We start from the raw sequence: 21,053 nt of genomic DNA on the forward strand, positions 1-21,053 counted from the left end.
AAGTGAGTTTCTTGCAGGCAGCATATTACTGCATCTTTTCTTTAAGGGTCCATTCTGCAAGTATATATATTTTTAATTGGGAAATTTAATCCATTTCCATTTGAGGGTATTATTGACAAGTAAAGATATACCCCTATCATTTTAATTTTTTTTTCTGGCTCTTTTTTATTTCCTTTGTTCTTTTCTCTTGTTGTTTGGTGGTTTTCCTGTGCTGATTAAGTGATTCTCTATTAATTAATTAGAATTTTAATGCAGATTTCCTTTAATACAGTCATTAAAATAATTAGGTCAATCTTATATGCTTATGTGGAGAAATGTCTTTAAAATCCATATTAGGCAAGCTCCAGAATAATGTGTAGTTTATATACTGTCAGAGTTTGGGCTCAGAGGTCTTCAGTAAGACAGGGGTTCAACGCCTCTAGATAATGGAATTGAGGGTTTGGGATGGAAGGGATTTTAACTTTTATTGTATACTTTTTTGCACCGTTTAGGTTAACAGATTTCTGTGTTGTTTGAACTTTAAATTTTTCTACTCATTTAATCATTTTATTTGGTGTGCTTACTGGGTGGTAGTAATTAGAGTTGGGATTTGGAATCCAGTTTCTACCTGAATATTGATTCAGACTGTGTGGTTTAGTACCCAGACCTGCCTGTATTAAGATAGTCCTTTTTGATTATGATATACACCTTTTTGAACAAGATCTACCCATAGAAGATGTTTGTGGGCTTAAATGATCAGAGAGTTCTTTGTATGTCAGAATATTTATTTTAAACTAATTATGTCATTATTCAAATCATATTTAGTAAACATTGGAAACTGTATAGTCTGGAATAAGGATTAGGCAAAGGCCATTTCTGCCAAATTTGGGGTCTGAACTATTTTTGGTGCCATATTTACCTATAATCTGGTGAGATTAGTGACTAGGAATAATGACTTCCCTCTCTCCCAGAAAAAGTTTTTAAATGTGTAAAATAATATGCATATTATTGGTATCAAGTTATATTGCCACACAGTTACACAAATTCAAAAGGAAATTGTTGGTAGAGCAATATGAGTTGTTTATTGAAATATTAAGTGATAAAATCTCGTTCTACTCTAGCGATTTCCATAATTTCAGAGAAGTGATGAAAGTAACTGATATTTTAAGAAATCTCAAAACCAATAATGAAATATGAAAATATGTATGAGTTCTGTTGGTGATAAAATCACAGATAGTGTCTTCTTGTGATTCTTTTTTTTTTTTTCGTAATACTGAAAGGAAACACTAAATTTCATTAGTGTTAGTGAAAATCAAAATTCGTTTTCCCCCTCTAACTTCAGAGACTCCTGAATTCATACGCCAGGCCAGGAATCATCGGTCTCACTGAAGGATGGAGGGAAGGGGCAGGTAACAGAGCGAGAGCAAGGTGGGACAGGAGAGCAGGCTGGGAAGGAGCAAGATCCAGCATCAGGAGAAGGGATGCCTCTGCCTTGGTTTCCCTCCTCGAGGATAGGGAAGAGGGTGGATTCACATACATCAGGTGATGGAACAGGGAAGAAGGCTTTTCTTGAATGGCTTCAGACTGGACGCATGGATGGATGAAAGAAGAGGTGGTTGTTTTCAGGGAGGGGAGAAACCTGCACATCACAGAAAAGCCAGGGAGGCAGAGGACCTAGGGTGGATCTGGGGACTGAGTCAGCGAGTCCAAGGCAGCAGAGACCTGGGCCTAGGTGGGGCTGATGAGCTCCCACTTCTGCCGGCCAGGCCTGCTGTGCTGCTGAGGAGAAAGCAGATCACAGTAACAGCGTAGAGGGGAGGTTGTGTGAAGGCCCCAGAGGCGTTGGGGGTGCCCATCAAGTGGAAAACTACTGAGTGGAGAGGGTGTCCAGGGGGACGAGCAGCCTGGGAGAAATGGCAGATGTTGAATCCATGAAGATGTCAGGTTTGGGGGATTTGCAAGTAGGAAAAGGAACATGAAAGGGGGTGGGGACGCAGGGTCACTGGGGGTCTTAACACAGTGTGACACCCTGGAAACGTCCCAGCCAACAGTGTGGTGGCTCCTGTCAGAATTCCTCCCTCGTTCCTTCTTATCTGCCATCCTCCTCCTCAGACAAGCTGTTCCTGGAGCAGAGTTGCAGGCCTGCCAGCCACAGAGGAAGCAGATTTCAGAATCTTGTGCCAAGTGTACTGATCTCCACAACCTCCGTATCTTAGATTCACAGCTCTGTGGTCTTCCTCTGTTCATTCCCTTTAATCTCTTTTTACCGGTGGCTTGAGCTAGCCTCTGCCTGCCGCGCTCTCCTCCCCTGGCTGCACAGTACCACCAGCTCCTTCCCTTTTTTTCCTCTAGGCATCTTCTTATCTCCCTCCTACTTCTCCATGATCTGTATGATTCTAGCACTCCACAGCTGGATTCATCCACAGCTGCTCTCACGGGGTTAGTTCTGTTTTCTGCTTCGTGGCGGAAACCTGAACTTCACGCTCAGATTCCCACAGCCGCACCTTGAGGAGCTGCCTCGGAAGACACAGTGGGCCCTAATTCTGCCTTCCCTGGGTTTCAGTTGCCATTGTGTCTGCTTGGTTTTTGCTTGTGAGAAGTCTGGAGTGGTTCACCCGTTTCCAAAGGAGACTCAAAGAGCCTCCGTCTGATTTAGTCCTGTTTGAGACACCTTACGTTTGCCTAAGAGAGAGTCAGGGACTTGGGGAGAAGGGTTCTGAAGCAAGCCTGACCTATGAGCAGTGCATGTGGTCTGCACAGTTGCTGTAGCCACGTGAGGCCTTCTCACAGCTCCTCCCTCCTGGGGCACTTGACAAATGGGTTGGAGACAACAGGGCGCACATACAGTGCATTTCAGATTGTAATGCTAGGACTGAACCCTATCTATGACCAAGGAATGAGTTAAGCTATACAGTTGGTCCTCCACATCTGTAGGTTGGTTGGCTGCAGATTCAACCAACCATGGATCGAAAATACCCACCCTCCAAATCACATAGCTATGAAACATCTAAACTTTTTTCCTTTCATTATTTCCTAACCAATATAAAATAACAACTGTTTACATGGCATTTACATTGTCTGGGGTATTATAAGTAATTATGAGATTATTTAAAGTATACAGGCTATGCATAGGTCATAGGCAAATGTTACGCCATTTATAGAAGGGACTTCAGAATCCATGGATTTTGGTATCCCTGAGGAGACCTGGAATCAGTCCCCTCACAGATATTAAGGGACAATATAACTGCCCAAGAAAAGCTCCAAAAAAGTTATTTAATTTTTCACTTTCACACATGGCTGAAGGGAAAGAGTTTGGTTTGACCCAAGGGTATCAAAACTTGCATAAAATTAGGAAAGGTATTTCTGTGCTTAGTGTGACATTTTAGAGGAAGCCTAACAACTAGGTTAGCTATGGTGGGGTTTGTCTGGCAGAGCTGTGGTCAGACCTCAGCAGTGCTACAGAAGCTGACATAGCGAGTCTTTACCCAGCAGATGGAGACTCAGAGATAAGATTCAAAAGGAAGCCTGACTGAATGAATGAGGCAAAGGATTTTGAATGGTTTTAACTTGCAGCAGTATTTTTGTTTTGTAGTTTGGGATCAAGTAAGCTGCAACACTGTCTCTCTGATTGTGACTTGGCACCAACCGTTTGCAGTGATGCCTGTTTTTCATCTCTGTTGTCTAGACTTGTTGGACAACCTTCCAGCAAGAGTTGGGGCAAAGCCTAAGGGGAGATCCGGGCAGAGGGATCTTAGCAAAGAAAAAGGTGACTGTGGGCCCATTAAATGGGACCCCCTACTTAAGGTGAGGTGAGCTTTGTGTTTTCATTTCTATACAGATTTCTGCAGACTTTGCACATATGTAATTCATTCTCATAGCAATCATGGGAGTCAGTTTATTTTTCAAACTGAATCACCCAGCCTTATCACAACAGTGCTAAAAAATACATGAGATAAAAGCAGCAGGCAGTGAAACAGGAGAATGGTTGTGTTTCTAGGTGGTGGGTGGATAGACAGGAGAGGACACGCAGAGTTCTCCTTTGACCAGCAAAGGACACCGTGATGCTGGGCATCTGACTGTTCATTTCCGGCAACAGTTTGGAGATAGTGAAAGCTGTGCTCATCATATTTTGCAATGTAGTAGGAGGCAAGGCCAGTTGAGTAGTCCTTATACAAGATGCTTGGGACCCAGTGTTTTTTAGGTTTCAAACTTTTTTTAGGTTTTGGAATATTTGCAAATGGTTAAGCATCCCTCATTTGCAAATCCAAAAATAAACAAAATCTGAGATGTTTTGAGCATGATGTTTCTACTAAAAAAAATCAGATTTCAGAGTATTTGGGGTTTCTGATATTCAGATTAGAGTGTCAACTGTATATTCTCTGGTTTATAAAGCAGGAAATAGACCTTAACTGGGAGGAATCGACATCATGGAGAACACTTACATAAATGCTCAGGAGATATGAGGCCTATTGAAGGTTGGTTGGTTCTTCACTCTGATGGAAGATACAGAGAGACTGGACCTTAGACCCCGTCTCAGCGGTTCTTCACATCAGGGCAGACGGTGCCTTCAGCTGTGACACAGCGTTTGTCCTCACTGCCCTAAGCAGAACCATTATGAGAGTCCCTGCTGATTGCGCACAGCATGGAACATTCTCAAACTTTGTGATCTCTGTGGATGCAGAGGTTTGCAGCAATCTTATTATCTTAACAGTTAGACTGAGTTCTGAATAGGTTCAGCCTGCTTATGAAGGAGAGAATAATGAGATTTCAGGCCTTGTGATGGTTAATTATCTGTTTATATAAAAGGAAAACATGGACCAGAAGCAGCACTGTACATATTCTGTAAGACTCAGCAGAGTGTGGAGAGGAAGGGGCCGCCCATCTGTGGGGAACCCATATATGCAAGCTTCAAATTAGGTCCACAATGGCTGTCCTTGAACACTGATATAAAAGTAAGCAAAGATACTCTCTTACACAATCGAGTGAACCTGTCGTAAGTGTCTTCAGAGCTTGGTTGTGGGAACTTAGGGTGTAATATTAAGATGACAAGCAAATTTCAAATTTATTCTCCCAATCTAAAACTGCATCGCCACCCTCCTCCCTGGTCTAGTTTTTGACAAACGCATGAACACATACACGCATGTACACACACACACACACACACACACACACACCCCAAGAGGCTCTAGGGAGCTTCTCTCCTCTCCATTTCCACTTTTCCAAAGTGAGGGTTTGAAGCAGCTGGCTGTGAAGTGCCTCCCACTCTCAGATTCAATGATTCCGATCAAAAGTGGAAGGTGAGTTGACCCCTGACTCAGCTTCCTGGGTGCTGACACACGAGAGCTGCCTCCAGCACACACACCCCTCTAACATACCCATTCACGCTTCACATCCCACAAATCCTGCAGGTACCTAAATTAGGAGCACCTGAGCTGAGAAAATGAGAAAGAACTGGAACTGCTGCTGCTTTTAAATCTTTATTTGCCACTTGTTTTCTTTATCCCACCAATGCAAATTGTGGAGAAGAGCGAGGGGCCGCATTTGGAGCCACACAGGCGAGCAGGCAGAGGGATGTGACCCCCTGGCCCCAGCGTCTTGTAAGCAGTAACGGGGATCTGCTGGGTGGGCCAGGGTAATGGTCGCCAAACCTGCTGGCAGGCCCAGCAGGGAAGACTGGCTCCCAACTCCCACAGTAGTTTGTCTTTTAAAACACTAGGAACAGTTGCATTCATTGTCCTTTTCTTTTTATTTTTTTGCTTTAATAATAAAAAAGAAAAACCAAAACCTTCTATAATTTATAAGCTATTTTTGCTATCTACATTATATATAAAATATAGACTCTGTTTATAACACACATCTTTTCCCCTTGATAAATAACTCTTTAAAATATCTAGTATACATGCCTTGACTTTTTATATATAAGTTTGCTTTTATACACATACATACATATATACTCATGTTTGTAAAACACAATAAATACATACTTGACAACGACGACCCAACCAATGCAATTTTGGTTTAAAAAAAAACAAAACACATACACACAAAACAAATGAAAAGCACCAGGCAGCAAACAGAGAGTCAAAATTGCTAGAAACTTCTCCCACCCCTGGACAAGGCAAAGGGCAGAACAAGGAGCAGGTCAGATCACAAGCCTTTGTTTCTTAACCTGGGATTAGACTCAGCATCACAAATAAATCACTGCGTTTATAAGGAGGAACTAAGGGACTCATTCAATGATTTAGCCCTTGAGGTGGCTGCAGAGGACAGCAAGAACTGGACAGAGAAGGGGAGAGACAAGAGACGTCAAGACTCCATGGCTCTGTGTACTTCCTGCCAATACCTGCCCAGGTGAGCTTGGATTGCTGCACAAAGCATCAGGCCATTGCATTCAGCAGGTTCTTTTTGTTATTCTATTCACTGCTGGTGGAAACAGAGAGGACTGTAGCAGATTCCAGAGTTTTCAATAATGCAACACCTTAGGAGCCTGAAGGAGAGCCAGCCTCTTTGGCCTGCCTCAAGGGCTCTAGCAGATAAGCATGGGGACACTGGAGAGGAAAATGTCAGCAGGCTACTACTTTCCGCTCTTAACTGATATGATCGTGCTCACTCAGCTATGGCACTGACTTTACAGCCAGATTCCAATGGGAACACCAAACCCATCATTTACTTAGAGAAGCACGGGAGGTCTCAATTCCTCTGTAGAGAAGTTCCAGAAACCCCAGTCCATCTGGACTGTCCCCACTGGTGGAGACTCTGGGCTCACAATGCAAATACATGAGACTTATCTTTCATCACCCTCCTTCCTCTCCCCAAAAAGGAATTGAAATGTGGAGTTCTGATAGTTGATCCCCCCTCACTCCACAAGCTACTCAATGTCATGACTTCTGCCCTGTCAACTCCAGGGCTTTACAGGCACTGAGTGGAGAAAAAATCCTGAGCTAGTCCGAGCGAGCCTCAGGAAATCCCAAAGGTGAAAATCTGAATGAATGTCCCCTATCCTTGCCAAAGAAAACGCCAATTAGAGATTACTCACATTACAATTACAATGGAAAATTTTTAAAAGCTAGTTTTCTGAGTATATTTGAGATATAACTGAGTTCATGAAAAGTGAATGTACCTGTAAGAGCTCAGGGAATATAGTGCAATGCAGTCCCAACCTCTCTACCAAATAGGGAACCTCAGACCAGTCACTGCCCCTCCCTTAGCCACCATTCCCCATCCAAATCTCTGAGGGTGCTGTGTGAGGCAGGGTGAGACTCAGAGTCAGGAAACTGGGCTGGGGTGACGTTAGCCACCATTTACCCTCTCTGGGATACAAGATGAGGGACTAAATGTATTAGATGTTGAAGTCCCTTCACATGAACTGGATTTACTATGTCCCCAGGATGTCATCAGCAAAGCTGATTTCCTCCTATGCTCATCAAAAGAAAAGAGATCAGATCAGAAGCCCCATCTATAATCACAGGTCAAATCCAAGAGCTGCAACTATAAGACAAGATGTAGAGAGTAAAAAATACAAATGTACAAATGCACGGCTCTAATCCCAGTCACAAGAAATCAACCCTGAAAGCCCCACTCCCTGAGAAAAGATATTTTCCTATATTATACTCATGCCCCCCAAAGCAAAATCTAAGGCCATCTCTGATAGTCAGCCAACAATGTTTTGAAAATCTCCAACTCTGTGGTTTTCTAAGTTTTTGTACATTTTTTTGTACTACAACCAAAGATAAAATTAGGAAGTTCGTTTTAAAGGAAGTTGAGTGCTATTTCCATTTGGGGAGGAAAAGAAAAATTGATCATTTCTATTTGCAGCTCTAATAACGAACTTTCTGGCAAAACACCAAATGTTGAATCCTGCTCGACAGGAGGGAGTCTCAGCAGAGAAGTGGACTCCAGGTCTCACTGGAGTCCACTCAGCACAGGGGGAGGGCAGCCCCTCTCCAGGGCTTGAAGGGCAGAAACAGAACTGGGTTTGGAGAAAAAGGTGGTAAATTCCAGTGAGTTCACTTCTGCCTCCTGGCTGGTTTTTGGACAGTTGCTTTCTAGTGTGTCAAAAGGGATGATAACACCCAGTAGGGCTGTTCTTATGGACTGAATGAGATGCTGTGCATACTGTATCTGCTGCCAGGTAGGCCACACTAGATCTGAGGTGCCCCACGATGCAATCCTCCCAGCAAGGGGAGAAGTCTTGGAGAAACAGTGATCCCAGCCTCCAAAGTTTCCAAATAAGCCCAGGGCATTCCCTTAACACTGTGCCTGCCTGAACAGAACCCTGACCTACATCTTCTCTGAGAATTTGGAATTTAGGACTTTTGTAGAGGCATCTACACAACGAAAGGTACCAGACAGTCAAAGGGAAACTGAACGTGAAGACCTTAAAGGGTTGCCTCCATTACAGCAGGCCCTTGAAACACATTAAAGAAATGTGCTGGGTTATTACTGGGAATTAGTCCTAGATCAAAGTCAGCAGATGGTACCCAGACCCCTGAGGGTGCCAAGCTGAAACAAAGTCTTCAGGAATTTCAGTCTCACCTTGCTGCTTACCAGTCTTTGCATGTGGTAGGACAAGTGCAGAAGGAACACTAAAGTATCCTAAACTCATTTGCTGTCATTTTTGTACTAAAATATGAGCTACCTAGGTCTTTTCTTCCTCGTTTCTGTATCAACCTACTACATGCATTTCAGTAGATAAAATTTGAGTATACTTACTAAAAGTATTTTTCATGCTTCTTTTAAAGTATATGCCTTTTATATCCCCTGGCCTCAAACAAGAATTTTTGTATATTACAGAGCTCAGAGGCCTTTGCGTGGGGTAGGGGGAATCTCTACAGTGTTATGGTTAAGTACAGAAACACAAAATGGAAACTCAAAGAACATCTACTTAGACTACAAATGATGTAGAAAAATGAAACCTGTGGAGTCACCTAGTTTTATTTCCCTTCATCCTTAATCACAGCCTTTCAGGCAAGCTAGGAAAAAAATAATTCTTTCTACAGTTTTCACAAAAACTACTTCTCCAAAGGGCAATTTAGAACAGAAACCCAAATAGTCCAGAAATGGGGCCCTTTGCTCCAACTAGCACTGGGACACTTTTCATCCACCACATCTCCCAATTTTGAAGTGTGTCAACCTATCAGGGAACATAACCATGTCATGGAATTTCTGCTAACAAACCCCACCATGTTGCAGTAGGGGCCCAGGGAACAGGGTGATTCTTCCAAGAAAAGCAAGATTTATTCTTTTGTCCTAGAAGATGAACATTTCCCTGGTGCTTAGATACATCCAGGACTATTCCTGTGTGTAGGAGCAGCCTGGGGGCTTTGAAGTGTATCGACTCCAGGGAGGAGGACGGAGGACACCTCTATTGGGACTGTTCCTTTTCAAATGTTGCCCATTTAGAGGCTGGGAGTGGCCTCCAGGGCCTTTAATTCCCTTCTAGTTCTATTGCTGGTTATCCAAAAGGAAGTCTACACCCCAGCTGTACGCCAAAGACACCTGTTTGACTTCAGAAATCTGTGAACAAAAGCTACGTAGACTTACGAGGACTAGTCCCCACACCCAGCCTCACAAATGTATTATGGGATGGGGGTGTGTGTGAAAAGTTAGCAAAGACAACAATAATTCCACATTTCAAAATGTACTTGACTTGGTCTTTCTTTCAAGGTCAGACCTGAATTTTAAAAAACTGATTTGGGGGACATTTGATGATGGTAAGTATTTACAAATGAGTATATGGGCCCATGCGACTAGCCGTTCCCTTTTGGCACTGCCCACTCTTGAGCTTGCAGTTGGCTGTCGCTAATGGAAGCTGGAAAAGTGGGTGAAAATACAAGAGAGCCAGGGGGCAAGTAGAAGATTTTCCACCTTCAGCCTGATCCGCCCTGACATACAGCCCTCCGAGGCCTCCAAACCCCCATTTTAGAAACACTGAAAATCATGTTCCTTGTTATCTTTTTTGATAGATATTCAGTAGTTTTCAGGTGTCAGAATTCTAGAAGCCAAAGCTAAGGGAAAGAGCCTTGTCTTCTCATCTTAAGAGAATTCTGAGTGGAACTGAAGGCTTCCCTTTTCAATCTACCAAGCTGGGAAGCCCAGCTTGGTGTTGGAGCCCAAAGCAACTCCAGGGCTATGCTCATTTTCCCTGTTTGGGGACTCACACTGCAACCCTGGGGCACAGTGGCTGACCCAGGGCAGCGTGGGAACTTGCAGTCAGACCCACACTTGGTGCGGCGTTGTGTGAATGGCTCTCACTCATTCCGCCATTCCTGGAAAGGTTATAAATCAGTTTTTGCATTGTTGACAAGCTCAGAGGGAGGGTTTACTCTCTGCCTCACCTGTTCCCGTGCAGTGTGTGTTCTTGCTCACCCCTTTCAGCTTAAGGGAACCCTGCTCTCTGCTGCCATTCCTGATCTTTCCAACATCAGCCAAGGGACAATGCTTCCTTACCCCACAGGGAGAAGGATAAGGAACCAGACATGCCCTAGGGCTCCCCATGAGGAAGATCAATCAAGGAAGCTAAACCCTTTGCTTCTAAGGAGTTTCCCTTCAGACACTTCAAGTAGACTAAAAAGTGGCCTCACCTACCCAACCCACTTCCATCTCTCCCTAGACTGATAGGCTTATGAGGACATGAGATGATGTGCCATCTCCTGCCAGTGGCAGGTGTGGCGGGAGCCTGGCTCCCATGGCCTTGCCCCCTGATGCAGGGCCATTTGGCTTGCAAAGGAGGCCAAGGTGTGGGGGTGGATGAGGTAGGGAGGGAAGCAACCCCTCCTAGCTTCTCAGTAAAGGGCAGCAGAGGCAGCGAGCCTTCTTCCCACTCATGCAAAACCTGGCAAAAGACGTGTGGAGGACGGCAGGCTCTTCTGCCTACGCCCTGGCTGTGAGCTCAGCCCACCGACACTCTTTATTGGGGGCCCTTACCTGGGCTGGGGCTCACCTTCTCAGATACCATCTACTAGTGTTCTGTCCCCAACTCCCACGATCCCCATGACCACCACCCTCTCACCCTTATGTGTTTCCCCTTCTCTGGGCCCCGCACAGAAGGTCGAAGTCCTGCAGGTCCTTAGTCTGTGCTAACAGTAAAGGGACATCCGGCTGCGGCGCATGGCCTCGCTGATCAGGTAGGCGGGACTCAGCTCAGGCTCCTCCGTCATGATGGCAATGTTCTGCCACTCGCCGGTCTGGCTGGACCTCTTGATGGTGTCCACCACACACAGCGCGTACAGGCAGTCGTCGAAGGTGGCGGCCATGGTGAGAGGCCGCCCGTCCCACGTGCGCCGGTCGTCCTGGTCCTGGAAGGCCTGGCGCACGGCCTGCATCATCTTCATGGTGCCACGAAGGTAGGGCGAGGGGATGTCGCTGAAGGCCTTCTCGGGCAGCAGGGAGTTGCTCACGGGCGTGGCATCCTGCAGCAGCAGCTCCTGCTCGGGGGCACTGTTGCGCTGCCCGTACAGGTCGGTGCCCACCGCCAGCAGGCGCCCGGCCGAGCCCACCACAGTCACATCCTGCTTGAACTCGCCGGGCACATTGAAGTTGAGGGTGACGGTGCAGCACACCCCGCCCTCCAGCACCATCTGGAAGGTGCAGAAGTCGTCACTGGTGATCTGGCGGATGCCCTTGATGTGGTCTGTCTGCTTGACAAAGGTCTTGAGCAGCCCGTGGACCTTGACGGCTTTCTGGCCGGTGAGGAAGGTGAGCAGGTCAATGATGTAGGTGCCCACCGAGTGCAGGCCGCCGCCGCCCATCAGGTCGTCGCAGCTCCAGTTGTACTTCTTGCCCAGCAGGCTGCCGCTGTGCACCTGCACCTCGCACACCAGCAGCTCGCCCACGTAGCCCTCCTCGATCAGCTGCTTCATGCGCACGAAGGCCGGCAGGAAGCGCAGCACGTTGCCCATGATGCTCATGAGCTTGGGGTAGTAATGTGCTGCTGACATCATGCGGAAGGCATCCAGCGGTGTGGCTGTGCGGTCACAGATGACGTTCTTGCCGATGCCTGCGGGCGGGAGCAAGAACAGCGGGTCAGTGTTCACGGTGGAGTGAGCGGTAGGGGGCGCTGTGGCCGCCGGGGCGGGAACCACACCTCAGCAGAGCGCCCCCTGCCAGGTTATTTTTTAAAAATATTTTCTAACACCTTTCATTTATATAAAAAATACATCCTACATATTTCAATATTAATTTGGGGAGTATTAGGGATTGAACCCTGGGACACTTTACCACTGAGCCACATCCCCAGCTCTTTGAGACAGAGTTTCAATATTATTTTAAATAAGTTAAGGTATTTAATTTTAATATAAAGCCATGGTATTGACTTAAATAGTAAGTTTTACTTTAATGTATTTATATAGCCTGTATTTTTAGAAATATTTTAAATGTCTGGCATAAAATGCTCTAATATTTATATAAATCTATATTCATTTTACATGTATAAAATATATTAATTTATATTTTAATATTTACATATAAATTATGGTTGTATTAATACATATACAAAATATTTTGCTAAACTATGAAATGCTTTACAATAACTTTTACTGAAGATCTATTAATTTAAAAATCCTACATAGAATATAATCTGGATAGAAACAGGATATAAGCAAACCCTAGCCCAGGGAATGTGATTGACACCCTGTGAAGGTGTAAGCTTTGGGTACTGTCTCCCCCTCCCTCCCCCAAGTCCCCCAGGATGGTATCTGGAATGTTATCTTGTTTATTTTGCATTCTGGATTAAGACTGGCCCTAATCACGGATGTTTGTTTAGTGTTTTTCTAGTCCCATAAAGAACACATATTCATTATATCTGGGGTGGGCAGTGCCTGGTTCCTTCCCCACCCGCATCTGCCTCAGGGTGGAGTTTGTTGCTTTTGGCCAGCAGAGTGCTGGCCAAATAAGAATTAGTCTTGTGTGATGTCTATCGTGGGTTTATAAATTACACGGAGCTGCAAGATGAGCCCTTTAGGAGACTAAGTGGTTCTGGATCTGGAGAAAACAAAGGATCAAAGGAAAGCAGAGTGACAAGGAATGAGAAAGGGATTTATTCTGCAGAAGCAGAGTCAGGGAAGAAGAAAAACAACCCTACTAGCCTGGGGAAACAGCCAACTGGAACAACAACAGAAAACTGTACAGGTGCTAGCAAGCCAGATAAGACGGATGCCAGGTGAGAGGACGTGGGGGGCGGGGACCGGGTCAAGTTCTCTGTGGTGCCCTCATTAGACCTTCACTTGGAGACCCAGGCACTCCAGCCACAGATGAGGGAAGGGCCCCAAAGAAACTGGGGGTAATGAGACACATCCCCAGGTCCTAACTGAACATTTGATTGACAAAAATTGATAAGCTCTTGAAACAAGTTGAGCTGAGATGGGGTTTTGCCCAAGTCTGCAATTACAGATGCCTGACCAGTAGGGGGCGCCACGACAAGGCTGTAGACTGGCACTTGGCACTCTCATTTTCTCCAAGGAAGAATCAGCTGAACAGCAGAAGTGATGGGGCAAAGGGGAGAAAAGACATACAAACGATAGTCACCAACTTCCACATGCACACCTAGTTCTGGCCCCAAGTGGAAGTCTGGAGCCTGCAGAGTGACCAAATACCCTTTTAACTCCTAGCAGCCAGGTGCAGACTGAAGCACTGGCAGTGACTGTATCACTGGAAGTGCCATGTACCTGCATGACAGAATGTTCCCAGCAAATATGATCTTGTAGGCATTAAGTTCATGTTGCCAGTTATATGTAAACAGGTTGGTAGGTCACTGAAGGCGCAGGTAAAAATTCTGCCATCCCTGCCTCACACCTGTTGGGTGTAGGCTATGGCCTCTGCTACACCCAGAACAGTACCTGACTGCCATCTCCTTAGTTTAATGATCATATGAATGACACTCAAAGAAGTTTACTTTTTCTATTATAAAAAACTATAAAATAACAAAAGGAGAAAAGGATAAGTAGAGGAAAACATTCACCTTCCTCTAAACACTCACTCCAAACAATCACTGAATGGGTAATTATTGGCCACTCTATAGATGAAATGATTCTGCTGAAAGTTCCAGAAAATGCAAGAGGATCACACAAATTCTGCTTCATCCTGAAATTTGTGCCGGGATTCCCATGAATACAGGAACCCCTCTCCTTGGACTATTGTTACATATTGTGGTTTCAAACTATCCAGCAGGGTCCTCAAGGATAAAGACTGGGTCTGTCATTCATGAAGTCTTTCCTATGCTCACAGTCCTAACAGTATGTCCTGAATGTGGCAGAGACGCAGCAAATGTTGTCACCTGACCTCACCTCTCTGCCTGCCATCTTTTGTGACATCCATGCTTTATAGATGGGTCTTGGTAACACCTTCACATACAAAGTCTCAACAATTGGAAGAAATGTCTAGGAATCCATCTAAGCTTTGTGCCCAAAGATGCTGTTCACTGTGTGACAATCTAGGAACACAGCAACTGCCCAAGAATGGGTAGGAAAACTGGAGACCAGCCATATAATAGAATACTGGGCAGTCCCAGAATCTGATGCCTAGGAAGACTGTCCAGGGGCCAGCAAGATGACTGTTCTGTCACGGTCCTTGAAAAGGCTCTATTCATAAACTACTATGATCTCAATTTGCTTTAAAGAGACAGAAGGAGAAACCTCGTAAAGGAATACCTCAACGCTTGTAGTGGTGAATGCTGATCAGTAGGACGATGAGTGATTTTTCTTTCTCTTGTATTTTTGAAGCTGGGGATGGAACCCCTGGGCCTTGTGCATGCTAGCAGGTGCTTTACCACCGAGCTACATCCCCAGCACCAACATTATCCCATAGTTTCTAACGTTAAAAAAAAAAAAAGACTAATAATCTTTTTTTTTTTTTTATCTTAACTGGTGAGATGGGACCTTTGAAGGACAGCACTCACAGTGACAGCAAAAAGACCCTCGAGAGTCTCTGATGGATGGGCAGCTCCAGTTCTTACGGACCTGAACTTCATTAGCTTCAGTAGCTAGGCTCTGTTACCTACTCTCCGGCTCCAATTGCTCAGAACCTCTTTATACGGGGGGAAAGACTGCCCTGGTCTCACCTTGCATAGCCCAGGGGACAGTCCACTTCCTCACTCCCAGAGAACAACTTTAGCAAAGGGACAGGAAGGCCATCCCTGCCGCCCTGTATCCATACGCCTCACAGAGAACCACACCAGACACGCCTGCTTTAGGTTTCAATTTACACTGTCTTGCAGCAAAATGTGGTGCCCTCCTTCCAAGACAAAAGATCAAAACCTTCAGGCCTTCAGACACTCTTACAGAAAATCATGCTGCATAGAATTCAGCAAAAGCACTTCAGACAGATGGATTCCATTTCACTCCGAGTATAGTCAGTGCTGGGAAAACAAGAAGTGCCTGGAAAACGTGTTTCGTGTTTTGCCAAGGCCTGATGGCTTCCAAGCAGGGCAGTTCAGCTAAGCTCTCTGCAGTCACAGTGATATCAGAGGAACAGGCGAGCTGTCGGGCATGCTGGTGACAAGTGGCCGTCCCTGGCTGCTTCCACCCAGATCGCACACTCCAGGCTCAGCTTGCTCCCTTGGGGGTCTGTCCCTGTGCCCAAAAATGGGTGTCTTGGAGGTGGCCATGAGTGGTGGCAAAACACACACAGGGACTGCCCTGGATCTTCTGAGGAGCCCTGCTAGCCCTCCTCTGTGTAGACCATGACCCCTTTGTAAGAGGAAAGAGGGCTTAAGCCAGGTCTTTTGGGGAGCTTTGGACTTGATCCAACCTGATTTTTCAAGACAAGACTCCTTCTTCAACAAATAAAGTAAGAGCTATGTGCCGTCAAATAGAGATGGATAACTTCCCATCTCTTCACGGAGCTGAGGTTGGAACAGTGGGAGACTGACAGGGAGCCCTCAGAAGGTGCAAGTTCTCCCAGCAAAGCAGGGTGCCTGCTCTCTGTCAGAAGCACTTAAATTCAGTAATTTCCAAAGTAACTGCACTGCCCTCCTGGGGGATAGGGGCACTTGGCTTCCTCCAAGCTACAGAGCATGCTTTCTGTAACTGAGCTGAAGTACCCATGGCCCTCTTGAGCGTGCATTCTAGAGAGAAGACACCAAATGCCACCTGCAATTGGCTGCCCCTTCACTCTCTGAGCTCAGGCTCTGCAAGTCAGAGGTCGGTCCTGGCTCACATCTGTGCATCTCTTGATGCAAATGTTGCCCACTAGGAGCTTGGGCAAGGGGTTTCTCAGTGACACCTCTAGACAAAGACCCAGGCTCTCTGCTCTCCCACAGAGCAGGTGCTCTTTGCTGATCAGGGAGGCTCTTGCAACCCAAATACTGGACCTATTCCCTAACATAATCAGCCTGGAACTTCAAAGCATGTCTCCCTGCCAGCACATTTCCAATTACATACTCCCTTATCTAATCACGCTGGAAATCTCTGAGGCCAATGCTACTTTCCCACCAGTTCCTCCTGATTATTCCACTTGTGTTGACAGCCCCTTATCTTGTGGAAGCCAACACAGATACTGGTCCTACAGACCAGCTTGCAGCTGTCCCAGCATACAGGCAGAGCCCTCCAAAGAAATCCCATCAGACAGGGCTTCCCAAGTTTCCCAACAATTTGCAGAGAGACGTCTTGCTCTGCATTTCAAGCGGGAAACTCATCATCTTCACGATATCTGATACCTGTTCCTTCAATGTTCCTGGCACTGGGACCAGCAAATGAAGAGGAAAGCTGATTGGGAGCCATAACCTAGTAGAGAAGAACAACCAGGAAGTGAGAAAATACAGGCTGCAAATCTAAGAGCCAGAGGAGCAATAAGAAGGTGGGCTGCTCGGCTGATTTGGACCAGGAAAGCAGCTCTACGGGATAGATGACATGTCATCAGGGTTCTGAAGCATGTGCAGGAGTTTGCCTGTTTATCAGATGTTCAAGTCATCCTTCAGATGTTGCTCCATTTAGAAAGTGGGATCTGAGAAATCTCTACAACTGTACTGTTCACAAAGATTGTGAGTGTCCTGATGTGTAATTTTCTGAGGAAAAGGGCCTTTGGATTCTTGAGAATCTAGCATTCAAACAAAGATTAATTAAGCAGATCTGGAGCTCAGAAGAGTAAGAAGGCACATCAAAGACCAACATCTGGTTTTAGCAGAACTAGGCCCTGTATGTGAACAGCTGGGGTTACTTGTGATCTCTCCACCCAGCACCCAGAGACCTGGGACCTTCCATTGGCTTCAATGGCTCACGACAACCCTCTGTGAAGTCCAACTCTATCTCCTGTCCTTGCTCCAACACAGGTGCACACACACCACTTCCTTTTTTTCCACTTACAAAGTGCAAGAGAGTGGCCTCATCGTAAGCAGAGATGACTCATCAACTCCCACGCTGCTGCCCTGGCCCCTCCTCCGTGTAAGCTGGAGAAGAGCCCATGCAGAGATGAAATCCCCAATCTTTAATCCCCACGGGAGTTCCTGACAAATACAACGCCCCAGCTCAAGCCATTAGTCTGATCTGCGCAGAGTAATAATGACACCCGATAGCAACTGCCGCCGCTTACTGAGCACTTTATGCAAGGGGGAGGGGCGAGTGTCTCCCACGCATTTGCATTTCTCCCACGACATAACCCCATGAGATGGCACTATTACTGTCCCCACCTTCCAGAGATGGGAACTGAGCCTCTGAGAAGGTAAGCATCTGGCCCAGTTCCTCCTCAGTGCAGCTGAGATTGAACCTGGATTGTCAGGCTTTGGAGCCAGCCTGGCCTCTGCCATCTGCCCACCCTGTCTTAGGTGTATCTAGCACCCATGTCACCCCCACCAGTTCACACAGGTGCAGCGTCTCAGCTCACAGCAGGAGAGGGCTCTGGACAGAGCCCAGTGAGTGGCTGCTGCAAGCAGCAGAAACCAGGGCAGACTGGTGGGGGCTGCTCAGCTGGGGGACAGCTGAAATCCCAGAGCAACTTAAGTTTCCATCCTAATTTTGAACTTGAGATGGAAATGGGTCAGGGTGACCCACATTTGACTCCTTTGTCAAGGCCCCGTGTCATCAATGGGCTCTGAAAGGAAGCAGCCCAGCTGACGGTGGCGGGCTTGAGGCTGAACTGAATGATGGCCAAGGGCTTCTACCTGGAACCTGCCTTAGGGCAGCTCCTCTCCCGCCCACCCCCTCGATGCAAGCCTGTTTGTTGGCCAAGCCCTCTTTCTGCACAAGAGCCCACATGGTTCTTGGATTTTCTCAAGCTGCCTCCTCTGCATTAGTGTCACCTAGCCGCCGAGTCTCTCACATCCATAAGAGGGACAGGGCCAGGGGATCCCGCACATCTCCATCACTGCAGGTTCTGGATGAGACTGGGGTAAAGATAAGATGGGAGCAGGAGCCCCTGGCCAGCTGCTTCTCACGGGGCATTCCCAGGAGAGAGAAGGAAAACTACTTTTTACCATCCCAGGAGAGACAGACAGAGGGAAGCAATTCAGCATCAGCAGATAGATAATATGCAGGAGGCAGAGCCCTGCAGGCTAGGGGCCAGCTCCCCAGGTACATGGGCCTGGGCCACCCTTCCCTGCCTGTCGGTGGCACACACTGACTGGAGTGGAGGGGCCATTGAGATGGTAGGAGGTCCATGGAAGGACAGAGGACTGTGATCTCCAAAAGTTGAGTCTTGCTGCTTTGGTCTCAAATAGCCAAATAACACCCACTGTACTTCAGTGGTCCCTACGCTGGGGGTCAGCCTGGAGTAGACACTCTTGAGCCTATACTGCCACTCCACACCTGGACAGGCCAAAGGGCACCAACTGGATCCAAGGGACATAGCTAGAACCACCTAAGCCACCCTTTCTCTGCAGAAAGTAGCTACCCCAGGAGAGGAGGGTACAAGGGGTGGAACGCGGAACCAGAGCCACCAAGAAAACGAGCTTCTCAAAACAGAAATGATACAGTTGGATGAGATTACAGGAAGGGGCTGTCATAACAAGAAAGAGAAACGTTGGGTTTCTTCTCCAGAGAAGGAAACTAGCGAGGCAGTGATCGGCCGAGCCGTGTGGTGCCTCTGTAGTCAGATGGCAGGTGCACCGGTGTGTGGCGTGGCAGTTCTCTCGTGCCACCACATTCAACGACCACAGGCACACAGCAGCTTCACCCAACATCTGCTCACTATCTGTCAGATCACTAGGTCAGAAGTCCAGGGGGCTCAGCTGGGTCCCTGATTAGGGTTTCAGACAGCCATTCCGGAGAAGAATCTGCTTCCACGCTCATTCAGGGTGTTGGCTACATTCGGTTCCTTGGGGTTGTGGGACTGAGGTCCGTTTCCATACCAACAGTCCAGTACATCTCTGCCCTGTGCCCTGCATCCTCCAGCCAGCGAGAGAACGCGGACACCATATCCTTCTCTCACTTGGCGTCTCTCTGAGTCCCCTGGAGCCACCAGCTACAGAGGACGTTCCACCTTAACGCCCTCCTGTGATTAGATCATGCCCACCCAGACGGCCTCCTGTTTGAGGCCACCGAACTACTCACAGGGATCTTACCAGAAGGCGAAAGTCGTGTACGTGCCAACCAGTGACTCTGGCCCAGCCTGCTCTTTTGTTCTGAGCTCTAGAAACTCCCCCCGGGGAAGTCTCCAGGACTGGGCCAACACAGAGTGCCTCTGACCTGTGTCTGCATTGCATTCAAAGCTCCCTTTGTTTCTGGACCTTTCAGTAGGTTTTACTCCATCGAAAAGAAAGTCTCAGTGAGGTACTCTGGAGTTTTAAAAATCTTTTCACACCTTCTTATTAACCAGGAGGTTGTGGCTCTGATGCCAGGCTCTCTGGGCAGTAGGAACAGGTGCAAGGTAGGAGATAAAGAGGGAATAACAGTGTTACACGCCCACTAGGTGTCATGGGTTCCCACAGGCTCATCTAAACACCACACGGGCACCATTAACCCCATTTATACAGAATGGGGAAACTGAGGCCTAGGGACTGTGGTTGCCCAAGCTCTGCTCTGCTCAGTGTGGCAGGTCCAGGCTGCACAGCTGGGCTACCATCCCCAGCCCGGCGTGCCCCACCTAGAGAGTGGCTCCCTGCAAAGGATGGGAGCAGGACTAATGCCCGAAGCTATCAGAAGAATTAAGAAACCCTAAGCCCTGGATTTGTTGCAAAGTGACTGTGGATGGCCATGGAGGGAGGGCAGAGTCTTGCTAGATGTGGGAAGGGGGGAGAGCAAGAAGAGCCAGGGGCTGGACGGGGGAACACAAGGGTTGTTCCCCTGGAGAGCAGCCATCGAGTTGCTCCACATCCGGGGCAGAAAACCAGCCAGAGAGCAACTGAAAGATGATTATCAGGAAGGACAGTAGCTGGGGAAACTGACCATTGTGGTGACGGGGTTGACACAGCCGAGGAAAGGAAGCCCCCAAGGGCCCCAGCCTGCTGCAAGTGGGCGCCTGCCATCTTGGCCAGAGGAATTGGCAGCAGTGGCTGTGCCCCATGCTTCACCTCCACGAAAGTGGGGTAGCAGGAGGAAAGTCACCGTGGGCCGTACCCACATGGCCTCAGAACTGCAGATCATTGGGGGGGGATAAATACCTCGGGGTGGCCAAAACCCACCCAAACCCATCCAGTGCTCCACACTTCCTCCCACAGACACAGGGAGCCTCGTCCTTCAGCCAGAGGGGAAGGAAGGGTGTCAGCAGGAGAACCATGTTTCTTTATAGTCTTCAACTAGAGCAGTGTGACCTCTCCCACAGCCCGAGGTGAGCATCCAGGCTCCCCCAGGACAAGTGGTGGTGACTACCAACATGGGGTTCCCAGAGTATCTCCACCCAGTCACCGCCACAGTGTCCACAAGTCAGACGAGGCTTGGGGAGTAGGGGAAAGGCACTGAGGCTTGGAAATGGACCATATTCTACTGAGCCACGGGTGTCTGGGATGTTGGGGAGCTGGGTATGTCAGTGGGGGAGTGGACATCTGCCACTTGGGGAAGTTGCCCAGCCTCTGAATCTCCTTGCTATGCTGGGCTTGGGAAATGCCCCTCCTGAGGGTCTTGGTGGAAGGAATGGCTTCTCTCCCCTGCAGCAGCCAAGCCAGCAGCTTGTTTACCCAGCAGCCTTTGCAGCAAAGGCAGGGGCACACG

The 21,053-nt window shown here is 47.4% G+C and overlaps 1 protein-coding gene across 4 annotated transcripts in view; it reads right to left on the bottom strand.

Moving 5' to 3' along the window:
- Positions 1–5,443: 5,443 nt before the first annotated feature.
- The window catches only part of Gfod1 (Gfo/Idh/MocA-like oxidoreductase domain containing 1), a 99,010-nt gene continuing 83,400 nt past the window's right edge, over positions 5,444–21,053 (bottom strand). For all 4 annotated transcript variants that reach the window (XM_046453462.2, XM_058582400.1, XM_058582399.1 and 1 more), the window contains exon 2: positions 5,444–11,977. In XM_046453462.2, coding sequence (XP_046309418.1) covers positions 11,058–11,977 — 920 coding nt within the window. In that variant the 3' untranslated portion in view covers positions 5,444–11,057. The remainder of the gene's footprint in view (positions 11,978–21,053) is intronic.

Source organism: Marmota monax, unplaced genomic scaffold (genome assembly GCF_021218885.2).
Source record: "Marmota monax isolate L192 unplaced genomic scaffold, Marmota_monax_Labrador192_F-V1.1 WCK01_AAM20220418_F8-fsc00029, whole genome shotgun sequence".
Taxonomy (NCBI): domain Eukaryota; kingdom Metazoa; phylum Chordata; class Mammalia; order Rodentia; family Sciuridae; genus Marmota; species Marmota monax.